Source organism: Pithys albifrons, chromosome 6, assembly GCF_047495875.1.
Source record: "Pithys albifrons albifrons isolate INPA30051 chromosome 6, PitAlb_v1, whole genome shotgun sequence".
Classification (NCBI taxonomy): Eukaryota; Metazoa; Chordata; class Aves; order Passeriformes; family Thamnophilidae; genus Pithys; species Pithys albifrons.
In genome coordinates this window covers 40160203-40182856 of record NC_092463.1, presented here as the reverse complement: position 1 = coordinate 40182856, position 22654 = coordinate 40160203, and the positions used below count along the sequence as shown (strand labels likewise).

Sequence of the window (22654 nt, the reverse complement as noted above, 5' to 3'; positions counted from 1 at the left end):
AACTTTCCAAATATTTCAATTTCTTTTCCTGTTTCAAACTGTAGTTAAAATGTTTGTAATTATCTTTTTCTCTGTTGTTGTTTTTCTTTTCTAGGAGGGAGTGGAGAGCTGAAAAGGATAAGTTACTGAAAACTGGTAAGTACTTCTTCCCAGTGCTAAAATGGCTTACCTAAGAATAGATGATATGAAGAGCTGGCATCCATTTCTGGAGAAGTTGATGCTTACTGAAACTGAAATCCTATCTATTCTTGTATTCAGAAATTAAATCTTAAAAAGTAAATGCTACTGATGGAAGCCCCAGTCTTATAAATAAAATCTGTGTAGGACTGATATTTGGGCCCAAGGGTCTGCAAGTACAATGGACATTTAAATTCATCTACTCAAAAATAATAATGTTAAGGTTTTTTTTTTCCTGTGTAATGTGAAACCCAGATTGATTTGAAGGGAATTTTGGTGCAGAAAGGCTTCTCTAAAATTGTAAGTTATTTGGAGACCTTCCATACACAGAGAAGACATTAGTGGCTTTTGTGTGTGCTCTGCCTTTGTTTATATAATTCTGTGTACCTTGTCAGCTGTGTTTCTAGTGTAGCTTCCAAAAGAGCCATACTTTAAATAGCATTGTGATAATTTAGTGGTTCTGGTGTGGATTGTTTTTCATTGAGATAACAGAGAAGTGTGAATGCACTTACGTGTTTATTGTAGAGCTTAAGGTTTCATTCAGTCTCTGAATATTGAAATAGTCTATAAATGTGTCCTACCCAGTGCAGTGCATTGGGGTACTTAGATCTAAGTGTGTTTAAGTCTTGAAGCAACCACTTAAGAAATAAGTGATTATTGGAACAAATGAATGCCAGCAAGAAATTGAAAGGAGGACTGCTGCCTCCAGTTGTTGAAATCCATAAAAAAATGGCAAATCTACCTCTTGCTCTCAGTGTTCTTTCTGCCTGAAACTTGGAAGTACGTCTGGATGTACAAGAGATGCAGGTACTTGTCAGTCTTGTGCTTTCCTTTTGGAAATCACTGGTTCTGGCATGGAACCAAGTATTTGCATTTTGTCCTGTAAAAACGAAAGGGATGAAGGATTTTTGCAGACCATCCCATCCATGCAATTTCAGTCATCTACAAGCTTTTTAATTAAAATAATTCCACTGTCATAAGCTTAAAGTGGAAAATGCACTATGTTTTATGATGAACTATGTTTTATACCTCTTTGAATGTGGTATTGTAGGTAGTTTATAATGCCACTGGACTTAAATTTTTAAATCTTCCCTTTAAGTTCAGTCTAAAAGAATAAGATTTCAAATATACTGAAGAATTTTGCACTAAAAAAATGTGTCGCCACTTGCTTATGTAGTTCTGTCCCTCCTTTCAAAGGAATTATGAGCAATATTTAACCAGATGCCCCGAGAGATATTTCTAGATGTTATTCTATGTAAACCAGAAAAAATACAGTCTAGGATGTAAGGAATGATCACTTTTTTTTTATACTGGTTGTTTAGCATTGTGTCAGTGTGTAGGACAGTTTCCAGGAATTCTGGACAGTGGTGACTTTGGATAGTTATTCTTGTTTGGAAAGGGAAGCTGTAAGTGCATCTTCTAAATGGAAACAACTGTCTATATTTCATACTCACAATTTGGCAACTTTACCAAACTTTTAAGTGAAATACATTTCTTCATGTGTATACCCCTATAAACTTCACTAGGCTGAGCAACCACTTGTTCCTGCAAAGCAGTGTCACTTCTTTTTTAACCTCTTGAAAAGTAATTTTGAGAAGTTGTTCTAGCTGTTCAAGGCATAGTTGCAATTAGCTTGGATTAACTTTTATGTACCATCAATACTTTAATTTCTGTCTGTCAGATTAAGTTGTACATTGATAGTAATTGCTCAATGTATTTTTTTTTATGGAAGTACCATGTCATTTTTGCCATGAACTACTATTGGACTTTACAGCTACCTGTATTAAAATGATAGATATTATTTATATTCTCATTTGAGATAACTGTCTCTTCCGCTGTTCTGCATTTAACTTTAAAGCTGGCATGTAGTGAAGGAGTGATACAAGCTGTTCATCATGTGTGCCTTCTCCTTTGTTGAAGACACTGAGAAAGAAACTGGCCATACCCGCCGGTATCTTTACCCCAAAACTGAATTTCTAAGGCCTGTGAAGGACTTTGCCTCTGCAGTGGGTTCCAGTTTTACCAGTCTCCCACATGGCTTTTTGAAGCATCGTTTCTTTTGAACCTGCAGTGATAGGACTTAAAGCATGCTAGTGTTGCTCTTCTCAGTGAGTGGAGGTATAAGCTGGGATTCCTCACTACTGTTTGTGATAATAGGTCAGGGAACTGTGTGTAATTTCCATGTATCCCTTAACGCAAATTACAGTTTTATAGAGAGTGGTGCTGCAAAGGCAGCTGTTCTCACTGCTCTGTGTCAAATGGGGAAGAGGCCCTTGCAGCAGGTCATTTTATGTGTTGGCTAGAAAGTCTGATCAGGCCTTTGTTATTTAAATAAGTAACTTTAAGCTATCAGCACACAGCACTGACAAAGAATGACTTTAAATATAATGCTTTTTAAACCCTCTTTATAATCTTCTCTTTTTGTAATGTATTTTTTTTTAAAGAGAAATGGTTCATTTAAATAAACAAAACAAAACACACACTCTCAACCTTTGTATTTTCAGGAGTGCACAAACTTGTCCAGCACTTCAGTTTACTGTACTGAGACAGCATTACATTAAAATTCTCTAACTTAAGGGTATTATTCTCTTTTTACAGCCTACGTGTGCAATCTAAACTGTCAGTATCCTTTTGAAAATATTGTAGTCTTGTAATGAAGGCCTCTTGAGTTGGCAACAATACTTGTGCAATAATTGTGAGCAATTTGCAAAAAAAAAATAAAAAATAGGAACTATTTTAACACTACAGAAATTGTTGAATTGTGATGTCTGGATGGAAAAGTGACTGATAGGATTGCTATATCGTGTTTTCCAATGGCTTTTATTTATATGTATTTATAGATGTTTTTACATAGGTTCCACTATGATTTGAGCATATGGGAATCTTAATCATGTTTCAGAAGCTGATAATTTTAATGTGTTTCTGAAAAAAAATCTCTTGTCCAACTTTCGAGGCTTTTAGAAGAATGTGTGATAAAGCTTTTCTATGTCAGAAGTTGGGGGGATTAACTTGTTTGTAGTACAAGTGAAGATGGTAAACTCATGATCTAGAAGTAGAATTCCAAGATTAAAAGGATTTAAAAATTAATAATTTTGAAAAAATCTTGTGCTGCTTTATATCAATGTTATGCTCCTTCAGAACAGATTTCAACTGAAATTAGTAACTCAGCACAAACTTTAGGCAATAGTTTATGAATATATTATTGTTGTTCTGTCAAACTGTGTACACACCATCCCATCTAAGAACAGCTCTCTAGAATCATTAAAGTATGTTATTTCAGTACATTGAATTTAACAATTTATTGATGTTTGCGTTGTAGAATTTTAGTCTCCAAAATATGTTTTCATCTACACAGATTTTTAAAACATTCTCGATAGTTAAATTTTCTAATTTAATATGCAACTGCAGTAGGATATTGGTAGGAAATAGCTGCCTGCAAACTAAGATAAGGGACAAGTATGTCAACTTTGGAATATGTGGGAAGTAACAAATTTGGCTAAACGACTCTAAGGCATTTTGTAGAGCCTGTAGATGTCTTGTGTTCAAAAGACTGACTGTATTTAGGCTAGAAAGCTGCTCTTGAATGTAGTTCACTATTAAATTCCTTCTCTGTTATAATCTCCTTTTTTCAAATTGTTAAACCAAAACAAAACCTTTTTTTTTCTGTAGGGCTGGTGTTAAAGAGGCAAGCAGAAACTAAAGGCACTGGAATCAGCAGGGTCACTTCTAGAAAAAGTGGAGAAGGTAGAGAATGGAGCTGCAGACTCTACAGGAGGCTCTGAAAGTGGAAATTCAGGTTCACCAGGTAATTTGCATTCTTTCTTGCTTTAGCCTTTCAAGTAGCAGCAGCACTAGTACTGCTGACAGTATTGCTACTAATGGGAGCATTAAGCAGTAGCACTACAACTACAGTAATAATTGTTTTATAAGCTCAAAACTACTTTAGAATTTTATATTCTGCATTTTGACCCCACCACCTGTTGTTTTTTAGCAAATGTGAAAAATCTACATATCAGGTTGTGGGTGGGGATTTTTTTTTAATTATTTTGTAGCAGTAATAAAAACATGTTGAAAACTCTGTGTTCAGCAGCCTCTGTCTGGAAGGTTTTTCTAATTTTCTGAAGCCAACTGCAGTATTCAGTTGGCAATGGAGGAATATGGTGGAGGAACTTCAAAGTGTATATAGTGCTGCATAGTTTCGTTTGGTGCTTCTCTTCTGGAGTGTCTTCTGCTTTAGTACCTTCTGAACTTGTGTATTTTTAATAACCAAAATGTTGTAGGGCTTAAGGTTGGAAATTTTGTGTTGGTCTTTTTATTGCTAACCTGTCCAATACTATATGGCAGTAGAGGTGCAGTTTGCCATTTGGTTACAGTGCCACTGAGGAAACAGTAGAAATAATAATAATAAAGCCTAATTTAGCAAATGTAAGGGGACATAATGCATATTAATTCTTGCAACCAAATTGTTACAGCTGTAGACATGGAGTAGCTGCCAGCTTGAAATGTTCCTTTTCTAAAAACCGTTCTCCAAGTATTCATGGAGCTCTCCAGATATCTGAAACTCACAACTGTTACACAGTGGATGAAAAAGTGTATGAACAGTTGAACCCATCATATAAAATTTGTAAAGTGTTTCCATATTACTTGGTGACTTGTCTAAAAAGTGTTCTTGACGACTTGTTCAGTACTTGCTGCAATGATGAGCAGATTGCAAGAACTCAAATAGGTGAATTATTAAAATGAAACTATGTCTGTCTTAACAAAATAAAGCTTACAACTAGGGAGAAGAACTTGAAAAAGTAAAGATGTATTTCCAGAACTAGAGATGAGTATTTTGCTCTCCTCAGAAGCGCCCAAGGCCCTTGCGTTCAAACAATGAAGTCTTGTTATGGGGGTAAGGAAGTTCAGAAATTACCGATGGTATTTTGGTGCAGACATAGAAATATCTAAGGCCAGTAAGTAATTTTTCCAAGTACTCTGTAAAGCTATCAGAACACTTGTCATACTTGTGTTTGTATAACATTGTTTCCCTCCTGTGGGTATCTTCATTCCTCTTTATGCCTAAACTAACCAAAAATTTTAAGACTGTGAATTTTGAGTAATCTTTAGCATCTGTTCATAATGACAATGCTGAACAGGGAGAAAGACTGGGAAATGTCCAAAAATGTTTTTTTTAGACAGCTTAAATTTTGTTTTGACCCTGTTTGCGTTAGCTTTGCCCAATCCTCATTAAAAGTGAGCTCTGAACTGAAATAAACTTTAATTAAATATGGTTTTAGTTGGTGAAACTAGAAAAACCATTATATCAGAAAGTTGTCTTCTTTTATTCAAGATGCCATATATTTCTGTAATTAAGGCTTAGAACAAGTATATATTTACAGTGGAAAATAACACTTGGAACAACATGTTGAGTGCTTCAGTAAACTTTTTATGAACTGGTGTCAAATGGGCAGTGATGAAAAATTAAACTAGTTTTGGCACAGAAAAAAAGAAATCTTCAAATGAAATGCCTGAACTTTCTTGTATAGCTTTGAATTTTATAACCTAAAGAGATACAACGTATCCTTTCTTTTTGCTCAGGATTTGTGGAGCAGTGTCTTTTGCCATTTCTTACTTACCTAGTATTTCTTTTTCTGAGGACTGTCTAAAAAAGCTTGCAACACTCACACAGGCACGATTGGTTGTCCCACGGTAAGTGGTGGGCAGGTGTCTGTGATGCACGTATGGAGTTCAGCTCAGCGCTGTGGTCAGAGCCTCCTGCTCCCAATGCAGCGTGTCGCTGTGACTGCTTACATGGCTGTATGAAGTGATGCTCGGTATGACTGTGGTTTTGTTTGTGTGACAGCTCCCTGTTTCCTGCCTGTTCCATTTCACCAGAACTCAGTCTGAAGGTTTCATAATGGTGCTTTGGTGAAGTGTGTCTCAAACTACCAGTAAGGGCCCAAAGGAAGTGTTTAGTTCTTCAGAAAAAGAACTTTTTGGTTTCATTTCTATGTTAAGAGAATCCTCTCTGAATGAGATCTGACCAGGTCACTTGCTATATCAGTGTAATAAAACTTGAATATTCAAATATCTTCCATATATTACTTGTCCTGAGATGAAATGCGTCTAATCTAAGTAGTTAATTCTGCTACTGTGTTGACTTAATTAAGATTATTTTGAAGCACTTTGCTCTACATAGGTTTGATCACAAGAGGTGTTAAAGAAGTTATATTTAGTTATTCTTACAGAAGGGTTGGGATTCCTTAAACTGATGTGGGGAAAGAACCTAATACATCATTTTCTTTCTCTTATTTCATGTCAAAAAGATCACTGTGTTTTAAAATATCTAAAATTTAACTCGTGTTTGAGATCATCGCAAAAGATGATTTTTTTTCCTTATAATTGCATGATGCAATGCTGTGTTATCCATAAATTTAGCAATACCTTATGAACAGTTTACAATACTGACTGTGTTGTCTTATGACTGTCTGCAGGAGCACTTTGTATAAAAACTAACAGATTTGTTGCTTATCAAATTCCAATGTGGCAGGAAGCACCACTGAAAAATAAGCTAAGTGTGTTCCTGTGATGCTGAATGGCAGCATGGCGAAACAATAATATTCAGTTCAGATAAATGCCAAGTGATGCACTTTGGAAAAACAGGCCCAGTTTTACAGCTGCAATAGCAGAGTGTGAATTGGCTGTTAGCAGAGGAAGTTCTTGCAGTACAGAGTACCAGAGTTTTAAACATGCAGTTTTAAACTTTGGATGGTAGAGACAAACTAGAGAAGTATGGGGAAGAGTGCCAAGAGCAATTTGTATGAGGAGACTCTTAATCTGAAGAAGTGATTATGGATAGGGGAATATGCGATGTGGAAAAAATGTGGGAAGAAGCTGAATAGAGAAGCAGCCATAGAATCATATAATACTGAGTTGAAAGGGACCTGTAAGGATCATCGAGTCCAACTCCTGTTGACTCAAGTCAGCTCTGGTTCTCCATAATTGTATTAGTCCCTCACGCTTGCATTGTAAGGAGACAGATTCAAAAGAAAAAGGAGGTCATCCTTTTACATAAGAGTCCTTTAGTTTAACTTGGAAACTTACTGTCACAGAATCTGGAGTGTTTTCCTGAGTTTAAGAAGTAAATAAGGCAGATAAATGAGATTAATGTGTGTTACAAGCTATTAAACCTAAGACATAATCTTTGAAGACATCAGAGATGTAAATTTTTGACAGATGGAAAATAACGCTCAATGCTTGTCCAGCATAGACACTCTGCTAAGGCATATGGTTTTTTGCTAATGAGTGCTCGTAGAGAGAAAATGCAGCAGGTAAACCTGTGGTCTGATGCAAAGATATCTTTGTGCCGGTTTTGTTTGGTTTTTTTTTAGTACAGCTTTTAGGATGTGAAAGGAAATAAACGTTTAAAAAGAATTAGCTGACAGTCTGAATTCTCTGAGTGGTATCAATGAAGGTGGAACAGAGCATGTCTTTTTCTTGCTTGCTTTGTCCTTCTGTTTCTCACTCCTTTTCCTGATTCTGATGTGTAAACGGGAAAGAAAGTAGAGACTTTACGTGGTTCTTTGCATATGTGGAAGGGACATGGTGATGTGATGAATAAATGTGGCTCTAACCAAAAAAGAAATAGTAAATTTTTGGTTTACCTTGTCTCTTCACTCTGTGCTGTTTTCCTTTGGTAACTTTTTTCTTGCTTAGCAATAGACAGCATTCTCCTGCAGCTGCCTAAAGGAAGTGAAGGAGGAAGAATGGTGAATGGTAACAATCTGTCTGCTTTCTCTTGAATGTGGAGGGCATCTCTTCTGCAATGATTTCAATCTCTCTTTGAGGGAGAAAAGTGGCAAAGATACTTCTGAATGTGGGTCTTCCATCTGGTACCAGCCAAGCCAACACACAGGCGGAGCCACAGTACTTGAAACATTCTGCTCTTGAATACACAAACAGCTTTTGTGCCCGCAGCAGTTATCTGTGATTTGTGCTTCTTGTGGCTGTAAGCAAAGAAGGCAGCAGTTCTAGAGGAGACACAGCTATTAGATTATCTTACCCAGCTGGTTTAAATTGTCTTTAAAAAGCATCACTTGTTCGAGAGCTGTTTAGGAGGAGCAGAAATGATGGCTTAGTACAGTTGTTTTACTATATTAATAAGAATGGGTTTGGAAATTATATAATACTGGACTTCATGCCTTGCTATTGAAATTCTGGAAATTAAGTATTTTGCTTTTACAAAGGTTTTTCAAATATACTGAATTTTAAACTCTTCCTCAAGATCTGTTATGAAGCCTTCATTGTATTGTTGCATCTGTTTTCTTTCTAGAAATTGGTTGCCCAAATGAAGCAAGATCCACAGGTAACTACTTATTTTTATATGGGATTATTTACTCTTAAAAATACAAGAAATAACAGTGCATGAAGCTTGAAAATTTTAGGTATTTCTTGATCATGTTTTTCCTTGCTTAGAAGAAACCTTTTGAACAAGTTTTTAAACAATGACTGTTGGATAGTGAAAACAAAACCAAAACTCTTGCCATTATGGAGCCTTTTACCTCATATATAATCTTGCTGTTTTAAATCAAGTGACACTTGTGGACTATGGTGCAGTTCAAATGTGCAGTAAGTTTCTGATTCTATTAGAAGCGGTTCTTTATAACATTAGAAATAGCTTTTTTTATTTTTTTGCATATCAGAAGCTTCACAGTACAAGAAGAGAAAAGATATTCTGTCCAAGAAATTTTGTTCAAATAATGTAGTGTAAGGGGAGGTTCAGATTGCCTGTCTTAGGTGTCTTACCAGCACGGTAGTGTCCAAAGTGTGGACATTGGCCTTAGGAAGTCTCATTGCTACTGAGGCTGGATAACTGGACTCCCTGCATAGGCATTGGGAGTCATCCCTCTCCCAGTGACTGTGTAAGGTGACTGGGTTCTCTTGTACAGCAGTTAATCACTCCAGCATGCTGTGGACTCTGTGGAGTCCTCAACCAGTCTGAAATGTTAAGTAGAGAGATAAAGGCAGCTCACTTGGGGCTTGCTATTAAGTGCTCCTATCCCCATACAATAGGAAATGCCCTGCAATTTTTCTGAATGTGTTTTTTCTGAGCTCAGCGAAGTAAGAAGACAACTTTTAATAACTCTCACATTGCAGGACCCCAGACAGGGCTGATCAGGGAGTAGGGTGGTATTGGAAAATCTCTTTTCTAGAACTTCATTATTCTGATAGGATTTGGGTACTCTTACTGGCTGGGCAGGTCTGCTAACAATTAGACTGCAAGCAGTTTGCTTTCAGTTCATATCTGCTGAAAGTGAGATCGTGCTGCAAACAGCCATGCAAAGTTCCCAGAGTCAGGAAGAGTAGACCTGGTCTCTGCTTCCAATGCTCTTAGTGCATTTTTGTCCCAGATTATTAAGTATAATGTGAAAGAAAGGAGGATGACTGGTCAGTATCTGGTTCTGCTAGAACTGGAGAAGAGTATCTACAAGTTGAGATTGTAATACATTTCAAAGTTGGAGGAATATAAAAACAAGGAATATGCCCTAAGCATGAAGTACCTGTAATGATATTAATCCTTAATTTTTCTGTGTAGTACTGAACCTGCATAATGTAGTGTAAAAAGTTTGCAATGTAAATGAGAAAAAAAAAGTGGAAAAAGAGAAAAATTACACAAAAATTGCTTCCCTGTCGTGTTTCTGCAGAGCTTCACTGGTTTTAAACTATGGACAAAATTAAGTTTTATTTTATTTTATTTTCAGTAGGAAAGAGAAAGTCCTGGTAACAATTGTTTTCTGTGTGCACCTTTTTAGTGATGCTTATGTGTCTTGGTTTGAGATAAGCAACTGCCAACCCCCCCAAGCACAGAGAGAAAAGCCTCCCTCCTAATACCAGGGAAAGGGAGGAAAAGAGAGGGGAAAGAAAAAAACAACACTTCAAACTGCATTTATACTAAATCTACATATATTTTTCACAGAAAGAAAGAGACAATTAGAAGAGAGTACAAATATACACTCACACAAGTCTGCAACAACAAGTTCCCCACCTCAACTTCATAACGAACACACAAATTCTACTGTCCTAACTACACATTACTTAAGAAGCTTATTCCCCAGGGAGACAAACCCAAGCAGAAAGGAGAGACACAGAACAACACATTTTACTTTCCTGAGGTACCCTGTGAGCCAGTGGTGGGCCTGGTCCTCTCCATCCCCCCTGGGACAGCATCGTGCGTCCTCCCAAGAGGAGGGCTGAGAAGCGACTGACTTAACCACTCCCACACTGGTTCCTCCTTCCCTGGAGATGATGTCATAATGTGGTATGGAATACAAAATTACTGGCTAGAAGAGGTCAGCTGTCAGCTCAGCCCAGCTCAAGTCAGCTGACAGCTTCGGCCTAGTCCAGACTTCAGGGCCCAAATCTAGGCCCACCTAGGTGAACCCATAACAATGGCTTTCAAATCTTAAGCTTGAGAAGGGGCTATTGTAAGCAAAGTACTGATATGAATGATGTGGTAATGTAAATGTAATTCCCCTTAGTTCAGTCTAAGGCATAAAGATACATGGAAATTAAGACATATATGTGTGTCTTCATTTGACATGTGTGTCAGTTAAGATTTAATAGGTTTGTTTGATGGTCTATACAGTTAAATGTGTTGTTGCATAATAGCACAGGTGAGAATGTTTCAGGTGAGATACCATAGCATGCTGTTATATACAGTATGATACTATTGTTCTATGTATTAACAAACATTTCTTGTGTAATTTGTAAACTTGATGAAATGTACAAGTGTGCTTTATAATGTGATAAGCACTAATGGATGTTTTAATGAAATCTTCATTCCAAACTGGGTTGTCTCTCCGAGTGCTGGAAAGGTCCTCTGATTATTGTTGCACTCAGTGACTTAAGTAAGGCTTTTTTGAGCCTGTTGAATTTTATTGGCTGAACATCCAGAGGTGCTGTATTTGTAGTACACTGTGCAAAAAGAAAACAAACAAACAAAAAAAAACAAACCACCTTCCTGCTACTACTCTGTGTTAACAAATGGAATATCTTTCTCACAGATATTTTTTCTTTCTAATCAGAACGCTGATTTGAAGAAACAACTTCATGAACTTCAAGCCAAAATCACAGCTCTGAGTGAGAAACAGGTAGGGAAACAAATGTATATTTAACGCCCTGTTCTAGACATATCTCTTTTCCCAGCTTCCAAGAGAGCTGCTAAATTTTTAAGTGTAAAAGTAAGCCTGGGCAACTAGACATTTTTGATTTTCATTGGACTTCTCAACAAAAGATAGGATGAGTCTGTCAAACAAGCAACTTGTTCAATCGGTGAAAGTTACAGCAATTTTTCTTGTGTTGAAACTAGTGTTTTATATTAAGGGAGATGGGAAAATAGATGAGTTTTGTCACTTCCTTTATTATTATCTTAGAACTTATTCTAAACCAGACCATTCTGGTTTAGGCAAATCTCTATATTTTGTCTTAGTTGGGCCACGCTATGTATATGGGTAAGTATAATGGAATTTTTCTTCATGTCTTGCCCAGCTACATTTCATGTCAGTTATGAGCACCTGACAGACAATTTGGAAATTAGTTGGGTATTTTTACCATGATAAATTATGCCACAATTGTCTTATGCTTGCCATTTCGTGGAAATTTTCTTTGACAGGTGTAAAGTATGAGTAATAATTACAACTGAATGCTTAACAGAAAGATTGTTGAATCTGAAGACGTACCATGTGGGTAACTAGAAGAAAAATAAGTAACACTAAGAGATCTACAAAACTTGTTTTCTCTTTTGTTTTTAAAAAAACAAAACAGCAACACATATGCAAACCCCTCATACACCACACCATCCCACTCCCAGCTAAATTGACTTTATTGCTTATTATGTCACTAATGGAACCAAATAAGGTCAACAGACAACACCTGTGAAAAGGTGAAACATTCTAGAACATGTGCCTGGAGAAATATAGTTATGCATCAGTATCACATCTAGATACTTATGTTGGTCTGTTCCCAGCTGCATGTGTCCTTGTTTGAGAATTACCATTTCTAAGAAAATTGGCAGACAGTGATTAACATTTATCTAGAAGTTCTGTTTACTAAAAAAATTATAGTCTATTTTAGTAGGGAAACAGTGAATCTAAGAAGGAACATGTTAGTATAATAAAGAAAATGATTTTTTAATGAGAACACTAGTTCAACAAAAGCTAAGGTTTTGCTGATGTGATAGCATGTCTCCCTTAAGATGATTTATTCTCTAAAATCAGCATGAGCCTCTGCATGTGGCTGTGTCTCACAGCAAGCAGTTTCAGGATTCTCTAGTAAGCTCTGGATGCCCATGGTAATTTCAAAATTAGCTTGTCTTGATGCCACAAGGCAAGTTGTATTTATTACCCGTTCACATGATGAGTGTGGACAGGCAGTGAGAGCAAATGGAATGTAAGCAAGCAGGTACATCTTAACAAAACTTTTAAACTTGTAACTATTTAAAGTTAATGTTCCAGAGTGGTCTATACTAACATGTATTTTAAATTACCCATCACTAGAAATGCAGCTGTATGGTTTCTGCTGCAAGTTACAGCTCAAAGGTACTGAAGTGTGCTTGCTTATGGGATGAACGTGGGCTAAATTTCGAAAAGACTTTGAAGTACAAGTTTTTAAATTCACTTCTGCCACACAGTGAATACAGTTAATATGAAGTCACAGTACAGTTTCCTTCTTTGTATTTTTGTGGGTTTGGTTATCAGAACAATAATAGTGAACTTCTCTATGATTGTTCTAGTTTAAAAATTTTGTTATGTCTACTGCTGGACTGTAGAGCTGCCAGTGTCCCAGATGACAATGTTGTTAAACTAGAATGGCTGCTAAAATGTAACAATCATGGCAAATGTGAGTTCTGGGAAAATAACCACAACTTTCAAATGCAAAGAAGAGCCCATTCCCCTTATTTGCAGGAATCTGTTGTATAGACACCTGTGGCTTAACAATGTAGAGTCAAGCAGCATCTTAGAGGCTACACACAGCCCTTTGTTTTATTTTCACTTTCATTTCTCATTAGGAAAAAGAATTAAGCCCTTTTTTGTTTTCACTTTCATTTCTCCTTAGGAAAAAGCAATTATTATCAGTTGTTTTATGGGAAGGATATTATTTAACAATTTTTACACAGCATACAGAAATGTGCAGTTTTGCATAGTAAATAAATACCTTACATCATGCAGTGCCTGTCTTCAGGAGTGTCTCTTGTTTAGAGACAAATCGTTTTGATGCCTGATGTCCAGTGAATAAACTCTGTGGGCAGTTATGGAAGACATAATTATCACTGTTGTTGTGTGAAAAACTAGTTCCAACATGTGTGGTGTCTGTACGTGGAGACAGCGGCATAGAGCTGAGACCCTGGTGTTAGAGAGACAGAATAATGAAATATTTCTGGCTTCTGAAAAGTCATGTCACCCTAATGCACGGTTTTATTTTGCTCTCTTATTTAATGAAGTTGCCTGAAGGCGTGTGCAAGAGCCTAGTCAGCAGTAGGTTAGCTAAAAGCTTTGAGTTGCTTCAGGACTTCTCTTCATTTCTGAAGCATTGTGAGAGCAGTGCCGACACTCGCTGCCAGTTGCTGCAGTGATTCATAGTGGCTTAGGTGTCTTGCTGAGAATTAATAATGACAGTTCTGTTCAAAAGTTTGTGAAAATGAAGAGATCTGGCGAAGTACAAAAAGAAAGCAGGTAGGCTGTAGAGTGTGTAGGCTTAAACCTAGAGATTTGTTAGCTGATGCAGGGTTGAACTGTTACAGCATAAGGTATGTCATATATTTGTATGGGGTTTTTGGAAAATGTCAAAGAGGTGAAAATAAATGCTTTGATTTGTTTCACCTGAGAGGCGATGGAGCAATGTATGCTGAGTGTGTTATCTCATGAAAGAAGTGCAAAAAGAGGAAAAACTTAAGATAACTTGCATTTAAAGGGCAGCAAACATTTTCCTTTGCCAGTCTCTTTATGTTATTGCCAGACAGTTCTAACCTATGCTTACATTTTTTTCTAATCTGAGGGCAACAAGGTGAAATTCAGTTTAACGGTCTTGCTTCTCAACTGTAAATATGAGAGCTGTGGTTTGGAAACCCTGAATGCATTTGGTTTTAAAACTGATTTCTTCTTTCTTCCCTCACCCTCAGTAAAGAGAAGTCAAGAGTAAATTTTAAGAGAAACAATTGTAATTTCCACATCTAAGCTTGGGTTGCAAATGTGAATTAATTCTTTTGCTGTGAAACACTGGGTTTTTTAAATTATGTTTTCGCATCTTTGGAAGAAAGTTATAGTCTTTGCAGTCTTTCCTTCACTTTTTGTTCCGTAGTGCTGTCTTCCTTTGTTGTTCTGATTGGTGGACTTTTACCCACAATTACTTATCACTAGTCAACTTTTGATTGGGTTAAATACTCTCTTTGCAATAAAAAACATAAGGAAGGTATTTTTAATTTTTCTGTGAGGAAGTTTACCAGTGTATGTGTTTTTTTCCTTTGGGGAGGTGGCGTGGAGGATGTTACCAGTGACACTAGTGAAAGACTGAGGTAGAGCAGGTCTAGCATACAGGAGCAGGAGGGATGTAATCTTGCAGTAGCACGTGTTTTTCTGCCTCTTTTCTCCCATAGTTGGTTTAAAAAAAGTTAATATGAACTAAGATATGATTGAGTACTGTCATGGGTTCACCTAGGTGGGCCTAGAGTACTATAACAAGTACGTATTGTAACTACTTACTTCCAGTGACAAAGAAGAGGTCATGTTTATTTGACTAAAGAACTGTAAAGAAAGAAGTGGGTAGCAAAAAAATGCCTCTTTCTTTTGTGGTAGCAATATCAGGTCAAATACAGAGGAATTTTTGCATGTGTTCTTATCACAATCTCTTGGAAAACTTGAGGCAATAATCTGTCTTTAATGTGGAAGAAAACTTATAGAAATAGTCTTTTGACTCTGGTAAAAAGGTGATCATGATAAGGACATACTAAAGAAACCACATGGTTCTTACCCTTGTATTTGAAAATAAAATGGAAATGTCTCTTCTGTATTTGCAGTGAAATTCATTGAATCTTCAAAAAAACACTGGTGAGAAAACTCACTTGTTTTCTAGTGCATTTGCTGTTGACATGGAAAGAATAAAGTTGGATCCCTTTGTTATTTTGATTTCTAAAGAGCTGTATATATATTGGAAAAAGTACTCAAAAACAGTTGTTAGCATTAGGGATACTTGAAGTTTTATTTTATTATGGGGGAAAAACTTTACATTCTTTGCTTTGAAGAACAGTTGAAATTCTGGAGTATAATTAGAAAAAATGCATACCATAAAAGCAAACTTATCTCTATTATTATGGATAGGCAAATCTAGTGAATTTTGCTTGTATTTAAAGTTCACAGCAAACTGAGATAGATGAGGTTATTCTAAATCCTGTGTGTTCAGTCTGAGACTCCTTTTAACCTTGCCACTAAATAGCAAGTAATGAGAAAGGGGATTTGGGGAAGATTCAGAAAATGGTAGGATAATTTATTTATCTATGGTTTTGTTTAGTTGAATAAATGTAAACATGTGGTTTAGATTGTCAAAGGAAACTTGTTATTTAAGTCTTCAAGAACTGTCAGGAATAGCCTTAAGCATTAATGTTGCTGTATTTGTTACAGGTACCATAACTGAGTAATGAAAAGATTGGTAATGTGCATTAATTCATTCTAAGACTGTTCTTTTTGAACAGTTGTCAGTCATAGGAAAGATGAATTTTTATAGAGGCTTTTTGATCACATTACCAGAAAATTGTACCCAAAACATCTTGCATTGTGTTCTGTAAAGAGGAAAAGCAGTGATTTGGTGAGAGGAAAGTAAGTGCAAGAAAGCTGGACAGGGGGAGGGAAGCTGGGTACAGTTAACAGGTAGCAAAGAGCACTTGGAAATGCTTGTGCATGAGAGTGTAGGCAAGGTATGCCTGTATGTTGTAGATATGCCTGATGAACTCCATGAGAACTTCAGGGCGCAAAACCTGGAAATAAATAACGAGGTCACTTAATTCTCACTTTTGCCGGTTTTGTCTGGAGTTTCTGACACTTCCTTTCTCAAAGATTCATCAAATTAAAATGCCAGTTACCCTGTCAGTAACAGACCAAGTGTGCAAATATGCCGTACGAACACTTAGTTGCTAGTAACTTGAGGCAGGTGATGCTTAATTTTAGTTCCAGTTGTTTATCTGGAACTGTATGTATTAGTACGTGCTGATCTTTTTTAAGCAAGTGACATGAATGATAAAGTTATGCCAATTTCCATGTAACTGCCAGCATCCACTTATGCCAACTGTTTATAAAGCAGTCTTAAAATGTATGAAAAACAACTGCTTCTAGATTCCTTTCTTAGATGGTTTGGAGTAGTCCCTCATTTTTCCTGTCTAAAAAGATACTGCTCTATTGGGGCATAAGGAGTGCCTCAGTGAATTGTCAGACCTCTGTGAACGCTCTGATTGGTGTGAACAGCACCTGTTTAGAAGGTGAATGTTTGTTTGAGAAATCTGTGTAAGCTTACTATTTTAATCTTTGGTATTTATGTAATTTGCATCCATATTTTGTGTGAAAATGTGACTATAATGACTTGTCATTAAGTTATGATCTTCTGTATTCTCTAGATATACTGACTGAAACAAATTCTGAATGTTGCACAGATGACTGTAGGTAGGCAGAGTGCGTGCATCTCTCCCTACTGCCTCTTTTGCCACAAACTCTCTTGCAAAACTTATGATCATTTATATATGACTGAAATATTGCAAAGCTGTCTCAGACCTTTTGTAATGCTTAAGTCATGATGAAACACATACTTGCATCTAAACTTGGATTTCCCATTCTTCTGTTAATGTAACCTCACCTAGACTTTTCACTGTTAGTTTGGGAATTTAATTTTTGCATATCCAAAGTACATTACCATGGGAGTAACTCAGTTTGGGAAGTGCAAGTGACCATTTTGTGATATCACAAAAAAAAGAAAAACTCTCCACACCTCCCCCCTGTTACTCTTCATTCAGCACTGATTTTCTGGCTCCACTTTCAATTTTTGAGTTTATGCTATATTTAAGCCAGATTTGGAGGCAGCTGGAGAACTTTTTTAATTGAACCTAGTTGGATACATTTTTCATCTCCATATAAACCAGGGCATAACTCCAAAATAGTCTGCTCTGCTTGAAAATCAACATTGTAGATAGAAAGTGGGCAATTAAACTACAGTATTTCCTTGAAAATCCTTTACTGATGGCAAGAGTTGGTTATTAGTTGCTCCTGCATGTTTTGACTTGCTGGATAACCTCACACATCAGTAGTTATTTCAAGGCCTACTATTCCCTTTTCCCTTTTATACCTGAAGAAAACAGAAGTGAAGCATTAGTTGGTGGTGACTGGGATTTAGGTTGTTTTGTATAGCCCCCTTAAAGGCCTCTTAGTTAGATGCTGGGAAAAGGGATTAAATCTACTAATGAATTTTTATAAGTGAAGGCAGATTAAAGTAGTCCATTCTGCTCTGTTCTGCATGCTTCAGTGGAACAACTTCACAGCACAGAAACAGTATTTTGATTTATTCGGAGCGTGTCAGGGTTAGAAAAGGAATCAAATCCAGGGATCAGCTTTTCAGAGCCTTACGGATCTTTAGTTGCTAGTGGAGTTATTTGGTCCCCACCTCTTCTGAAGTGTGTTGAATTTTGGAAGGGAGAAGAGAAAAAACCAGTTTGTCCAATGCTTAGAAAACAGACAAAAGCTTGTCTCTGATGCTTGGTGCTTGATTTGAAAATAAGCCGCTCCCTGAGACTGTGGGGTTTTTGCATTCTGAGTTACTGACTGTAGTACAGCTGTGGGCTAAAATACTTTTATTTGTAAATAATGGTATAATGGTACCATGCCAAGAACAAGACTTGTGTCGGCAGCATGAGGTGGTGTTTTCCAACATATGGGTTATGCATTATGCCCTCAGAGTGCATTGTGGAACTACCCAGTTCAACTCCTCATGCACAGTTTTGGAGAGGACCAAGGTGAATGTGATAATGTGTTGAGGTGGTACAGAGTGAAGATGACACACTAAGGACGCATGAGAGGGCCAAACTTGATAAAAAGTTTATTTTCAGCTTTGACTTTTCTAATGGAGTGTTATCTGCCCTTATTAGTTGGTCACTATGATTTTTTCCCCTTGTTTTATTGTGGATACTGTGAGAGGCTCAGACCTTGAAGGGCTTAAAGAAAGAACAAACCTGCAAAATGAAAGGGTAAGAATGCCCTCAGGGAGTTTAATGAAATCTCTGTGATTTCTTTTCAACTATTGACATTGTTGCAGGGAGAGGATGCATTCTTCATCCTTAGGAAATGTTGTTATTCACTGAAATGATAATCTGGTATACATTTTTTATCCACAGAAATAATTAAGAGTGTTTATTTTCTTCAAATATAGGCCAAGTCAATGTGAATCCACCTATTTCCAGCTTTGTGCAGTTTCCTCAAGGTCTGCCACTGATCATGAGAGATCTGCACCTGCCCCTCCTCTTCCCCTCAGGAGAAAGTTGTAACTCCACTGAGGTCTCCCCTCAGTCTCCTCTTCTCCAGGCTGAACAGACCAAGTGACCTCAGCTGTTGCTTCCGCAGCTTCCCCTGCAGACCCTTTGCCATCCTCATGGCCCTCCTTTGGATGCTCTCTAATGGCTTAATGCCATTTTTATATTGTGGTCCTTCAAAAGTTACTGTGTTAAAGGGTTTTGGTGTGCAATATAGTGCTGAAGAGGAGGAGGTGCATTTTAATCATACTAGGCTGCTTTTCAAAAAGTAAATGAGACTAATTTGTATTTATAGCTACAGACAGAAATTATTTGAAAGATTTTGTCTTTAAATGTAACAGTGTATTAATTTCCTTTAAATATTCACTTAGACATGACTATCAGAAAACAAATTTGGAGGTTTCGTTACGGAGAACTGGTGAGACACTCAATTTCTCTTAAATTTGCTTTAAATGCACTCAGTTGTGTAGCTTTTGTCTAACAGTTTCAAGAATCAAGAATGAAATTTTTGCAAAGGTCTTAGTTTTAGAGCAAAATAAAGTTTAGTTAAATGAGAAATGCAGCTACTAAAAGTTCAGTTTTGATCTGTTAGTGGAAAGATCTTTTGGAGAGGATTTTTAGAGATATGATAGGTCGTATCTTAGGAGCTATTATGAATTTGTAGATCACTTTGTATTCTTGAATATTCTCTACACTGTTTTGTTCAGAGCTGTGTGCATCTCCTGTTAACAGAAACGTTGGGTCAGGCCCTCAGTGAGTGTCAATTTAGATTTTAAAATCCAAGAAATCCGATGGCTAGAGTTCAGTAAACATTAATATGAGGCTGTTTTAATTTTTGGCCTTGCATCTGTTATTCTTCGTGGTTTAGTTATCTAAAGGCCTTTAAATCCCACTTACATAGAGAACCATAACGAGAAAACTTCAAGAACTGACAGAAACTGAGACTTAAAATCCAAACATCTGTGGGTGCTGCAAGAAGTCAAGCAGTCTCACCAACTGCAGACAAGCAAAGCAGTCTGTAGGGTAAACTAGCCTTTGGCTAATGGATCTGCAGACAGGATATTTTTTATTTCTGTGGTCACCAAAAAGTGCTAGATGTAGTATTAGTCATAAAACTAAAGTACTTAAAAGAAAGAAATAGCCAAACGTTTTTATACACGTACATACTAGCTGAGTTTAGCTTACTGATGCTCTACAACGCATTTTCCTGGATAAACCAGGCAAAACCACAGCTGATAGTTTTATTGTGTCTTTGTTTTTGTAGTAAATGACAAATGCATTTTTATCCTTTGCAGTAGGAAGGTGCATTATAGTAATATAAAAATGTGTCCGGTTCTGTATCCCTAACCCATATTTTTCCTTCAAGAACACAGGCATTAATCAAAAGTGTTGAGTAGGACAGCACTGCAGCAGCAGGGGTTTGTTACTGCATGGGACATTAATACAGTGTACTTGTTTATTTTTATGGTAACATCACCTTGGACTGCAATATAGCAGTGCTAGGTTTAATTCCACGTGTAATATGCTAGGTTTTATATTTGAATATGCTAGGGTTTATATTTGAATAGTAAGAGGCAATTATTGTCCTCATGCTCAAGGACAAAGTTTCACACTTGAAATTTTGCATTGCTTTTACTCTGTTTTTAGTTTTGAGTATAAATATTAGTTTCAAACTAAATTCCTTCAGGAAAAGAGTTAGTATTTAATAGACTTGTACATTCCCCACAATAATCAGAGGTGCTCTGAAGGCACTGGCATAGTACATGGTGCCTATGAAGTAATCTGTGTAGCACTTTTTAGAAAGTAAAGGGTAAAAAAGGTTCTGCCCTTTTCTCTTTATTTATCCTGCATATCTCTTTTTGCTGTATTTAGTGATGTAAACACTTTATTTCATCATTTAATAATGAGGTTTACATCATTTGGCTGTAGCTATGTGTAATTAAACTCAATGTATGTCTCAGAATAATCTTTGTGGGTTTCAGATTATTCAAAAGTTGCTTGAATGAAAATCGCTGATCATTTGAAGCCTTGCAGGTGATAGAATCTCCTTCACCTTCATAGTTCGCTTAATTATATCTTTGAATGGGGGCTGTTCTGCCAGCATTTAAATTTCTCTATTCAGGAATGTGGGTTTTAAACAGCATGTGTATTATGGCACTTAGCAGATAGTCGGCTTCCCTTCTGACCTCTCCTGAGTTAGCAGGAGACCCACTTAACTGACATGCATGCAGTAATTTTGAGCCTTAGCTTTCAAAAATATTTTAGTAGGTCAGATGTCTCCAAAATTTCATTACATCCTTTATTTGCCTTTAAAATATTAATGATCAGCTCAAGCAATATGCTGATTAAGACTAGAAAATGCTAAGACAGAAAGTTCATTTTTACCATTTATGGTACTAGAGGGTTCTCTGTGTTTAGTTACATGTGTCAAACTGTATTAAATATTCTAAGATCTCCTTGGTTGAAGTCTGTTCCTTGAAAAGACAAGGTTTGACTAATTGGTTACGTAATCTCTCATGAACTTCTGTATGAGAGGAGAAATGGGTTGTGGATCAAAAATTTACCTTGGTCTGAGGCATGTGGCAGTGGTATTTCCTTGCTTGTTTGAGTGTTTTTAATTACAATTATACCTGCAACCCAGAATAAAGGGTCTATGCTCTCTTGGACTGATTGGGATAGCTGGTAAATCTGAGAAAGCAGAGTCCTGGCCCCCTCGCTCCCCACCTAATACTTTGAAAATTAGTTGTATAAATTTCTATAAAATTAAGTTTTCCACTAACGGTGTCTAATAACAGCATCACTTTCTAAGACCACATAGAAATGCTGGGTGCTGTAATAATCTTGGGCTCACTTAGCAGAACTCTTCAGTAAGTCTTGGTGACATTACAGCCACACCAGGCTGAAAGATGAATCCAATAACTTGGAGCAGAATGGGGGCAGGAGTGTGGCTGAACCAAGAGTGAGGAAGGCAGGACTGCAGAAGCTCTGGGGGAAGCCCTGTTAGCAGCCAGCTGTGATGACAAAGTTTGCACAAAGGCTGATGTTGCTACTGGATCTTTCTTTCTAAACGGTGGAATTGGGTGTGGGGTATGTGCACTTCTCTTTGAATGTTTGGTTGGAGCTTGGCGTGACTCAGGTGGTCTTTGCCTTTATGAGGTTTGGGGGGAAAGAGGCAGCATTTGTACCTCTGACTGTAGCTTACTCACCCTTAGTGGAGAAGTCACAATATAAGGTGTTTATTGATGCCAAAAGATACAAGTGTTGACTCTGGTGCATGGGTTTGGATTATAAGAGCAGTTGTACCCAAAGGCACTTTCCTCAGAACAGTTGCAGTCCTGTTTACCAATCTAACTTCTATTTGCTCAGTGTTTCCCAGTGTCCACTGCTGCTTTCATACCTGCTTTTAAGGGAAGCTGTCCAACTGTGCCATGTATTTACCTCATTCCTACCTGGACTATTCCTATTCACTGGACATTAAGCCCTTTTATCAGCCCACTTACTATTTCTGGAAGACAGCAAAGAGGAGAAACTTTGGAGAGAAGGAGAGATGCATCACCTGAAGGGATGATGCAGCTTGTGCATGTACTGTTGGCAGTGACCATGCGCTCTGGTTGTTTGCAGCTGAGAAGTGTCCCTGAAGCAGGCGTGTGCTTTCAGTGTGCTGGGAAAGATTCAAAGGAAATAGGTGGCAAGTGTATAGTGTCATAAGAAATAAAAATTGCCTAGTGTAAGGTTTTAGGTAATGTAATGTTTGTGTTTAAACTGCTGTGGTAAGGAGTCCAATTAAGTTCTATAGAAAACAAAATAATAAGAAAATATCCTTAAGTGTAATTTTTTCCACAGTGCATTTTGTTATCTTGCCTGCCTTAAAAATACAGACTGTTTTGAAATATTTTCTTTTGTAGAGCTGAGTGCATTTCCATAAATTATTTAATTGAT

At 37.0% G+C, this 22654-nt stretch overlaps 1 protein-coding gene across 6 annotated transcripts in view; it reads left to right on the top strand.

Moving 5' to 3' along the window:
• PHF21A (PHD finger protein 21A) overlaps positions 1 to 22654 on the top strand; it is a 129546-nt gene that overhangs the window by 30873 nt on the left and 76019 nt on the right. For 4 of the 6 annotated variants that reach the window (XM_071558443.1, XM_071558440.1, XM_071558439.1 and 1 more), the window contains 4 exons: positions 95 to 135; positions 3847 to 3982; positions 8492 to 8524; positions 11223 to 11309. In XM_071558443.1, the coding sequence (XP_071414544.1) occupies positions 3929 to 3982; positions 8492 to 8524; positions 11223 to 11309 (174 nt within the window). In that variant the 5' untranslated portion in view covers positions 95 to 135; positions 3847 to 3928. The remainder of the gene's footprint in view (positions 1 to 94; positions 136 to 3846; positions 3983 to 8491; positions 8525 to 11222; positions 11310 to 22654) is intronic. The other 2 variants (XM_071558444.1, XM_071558442.1) reach the window with 1 other exon arrangement.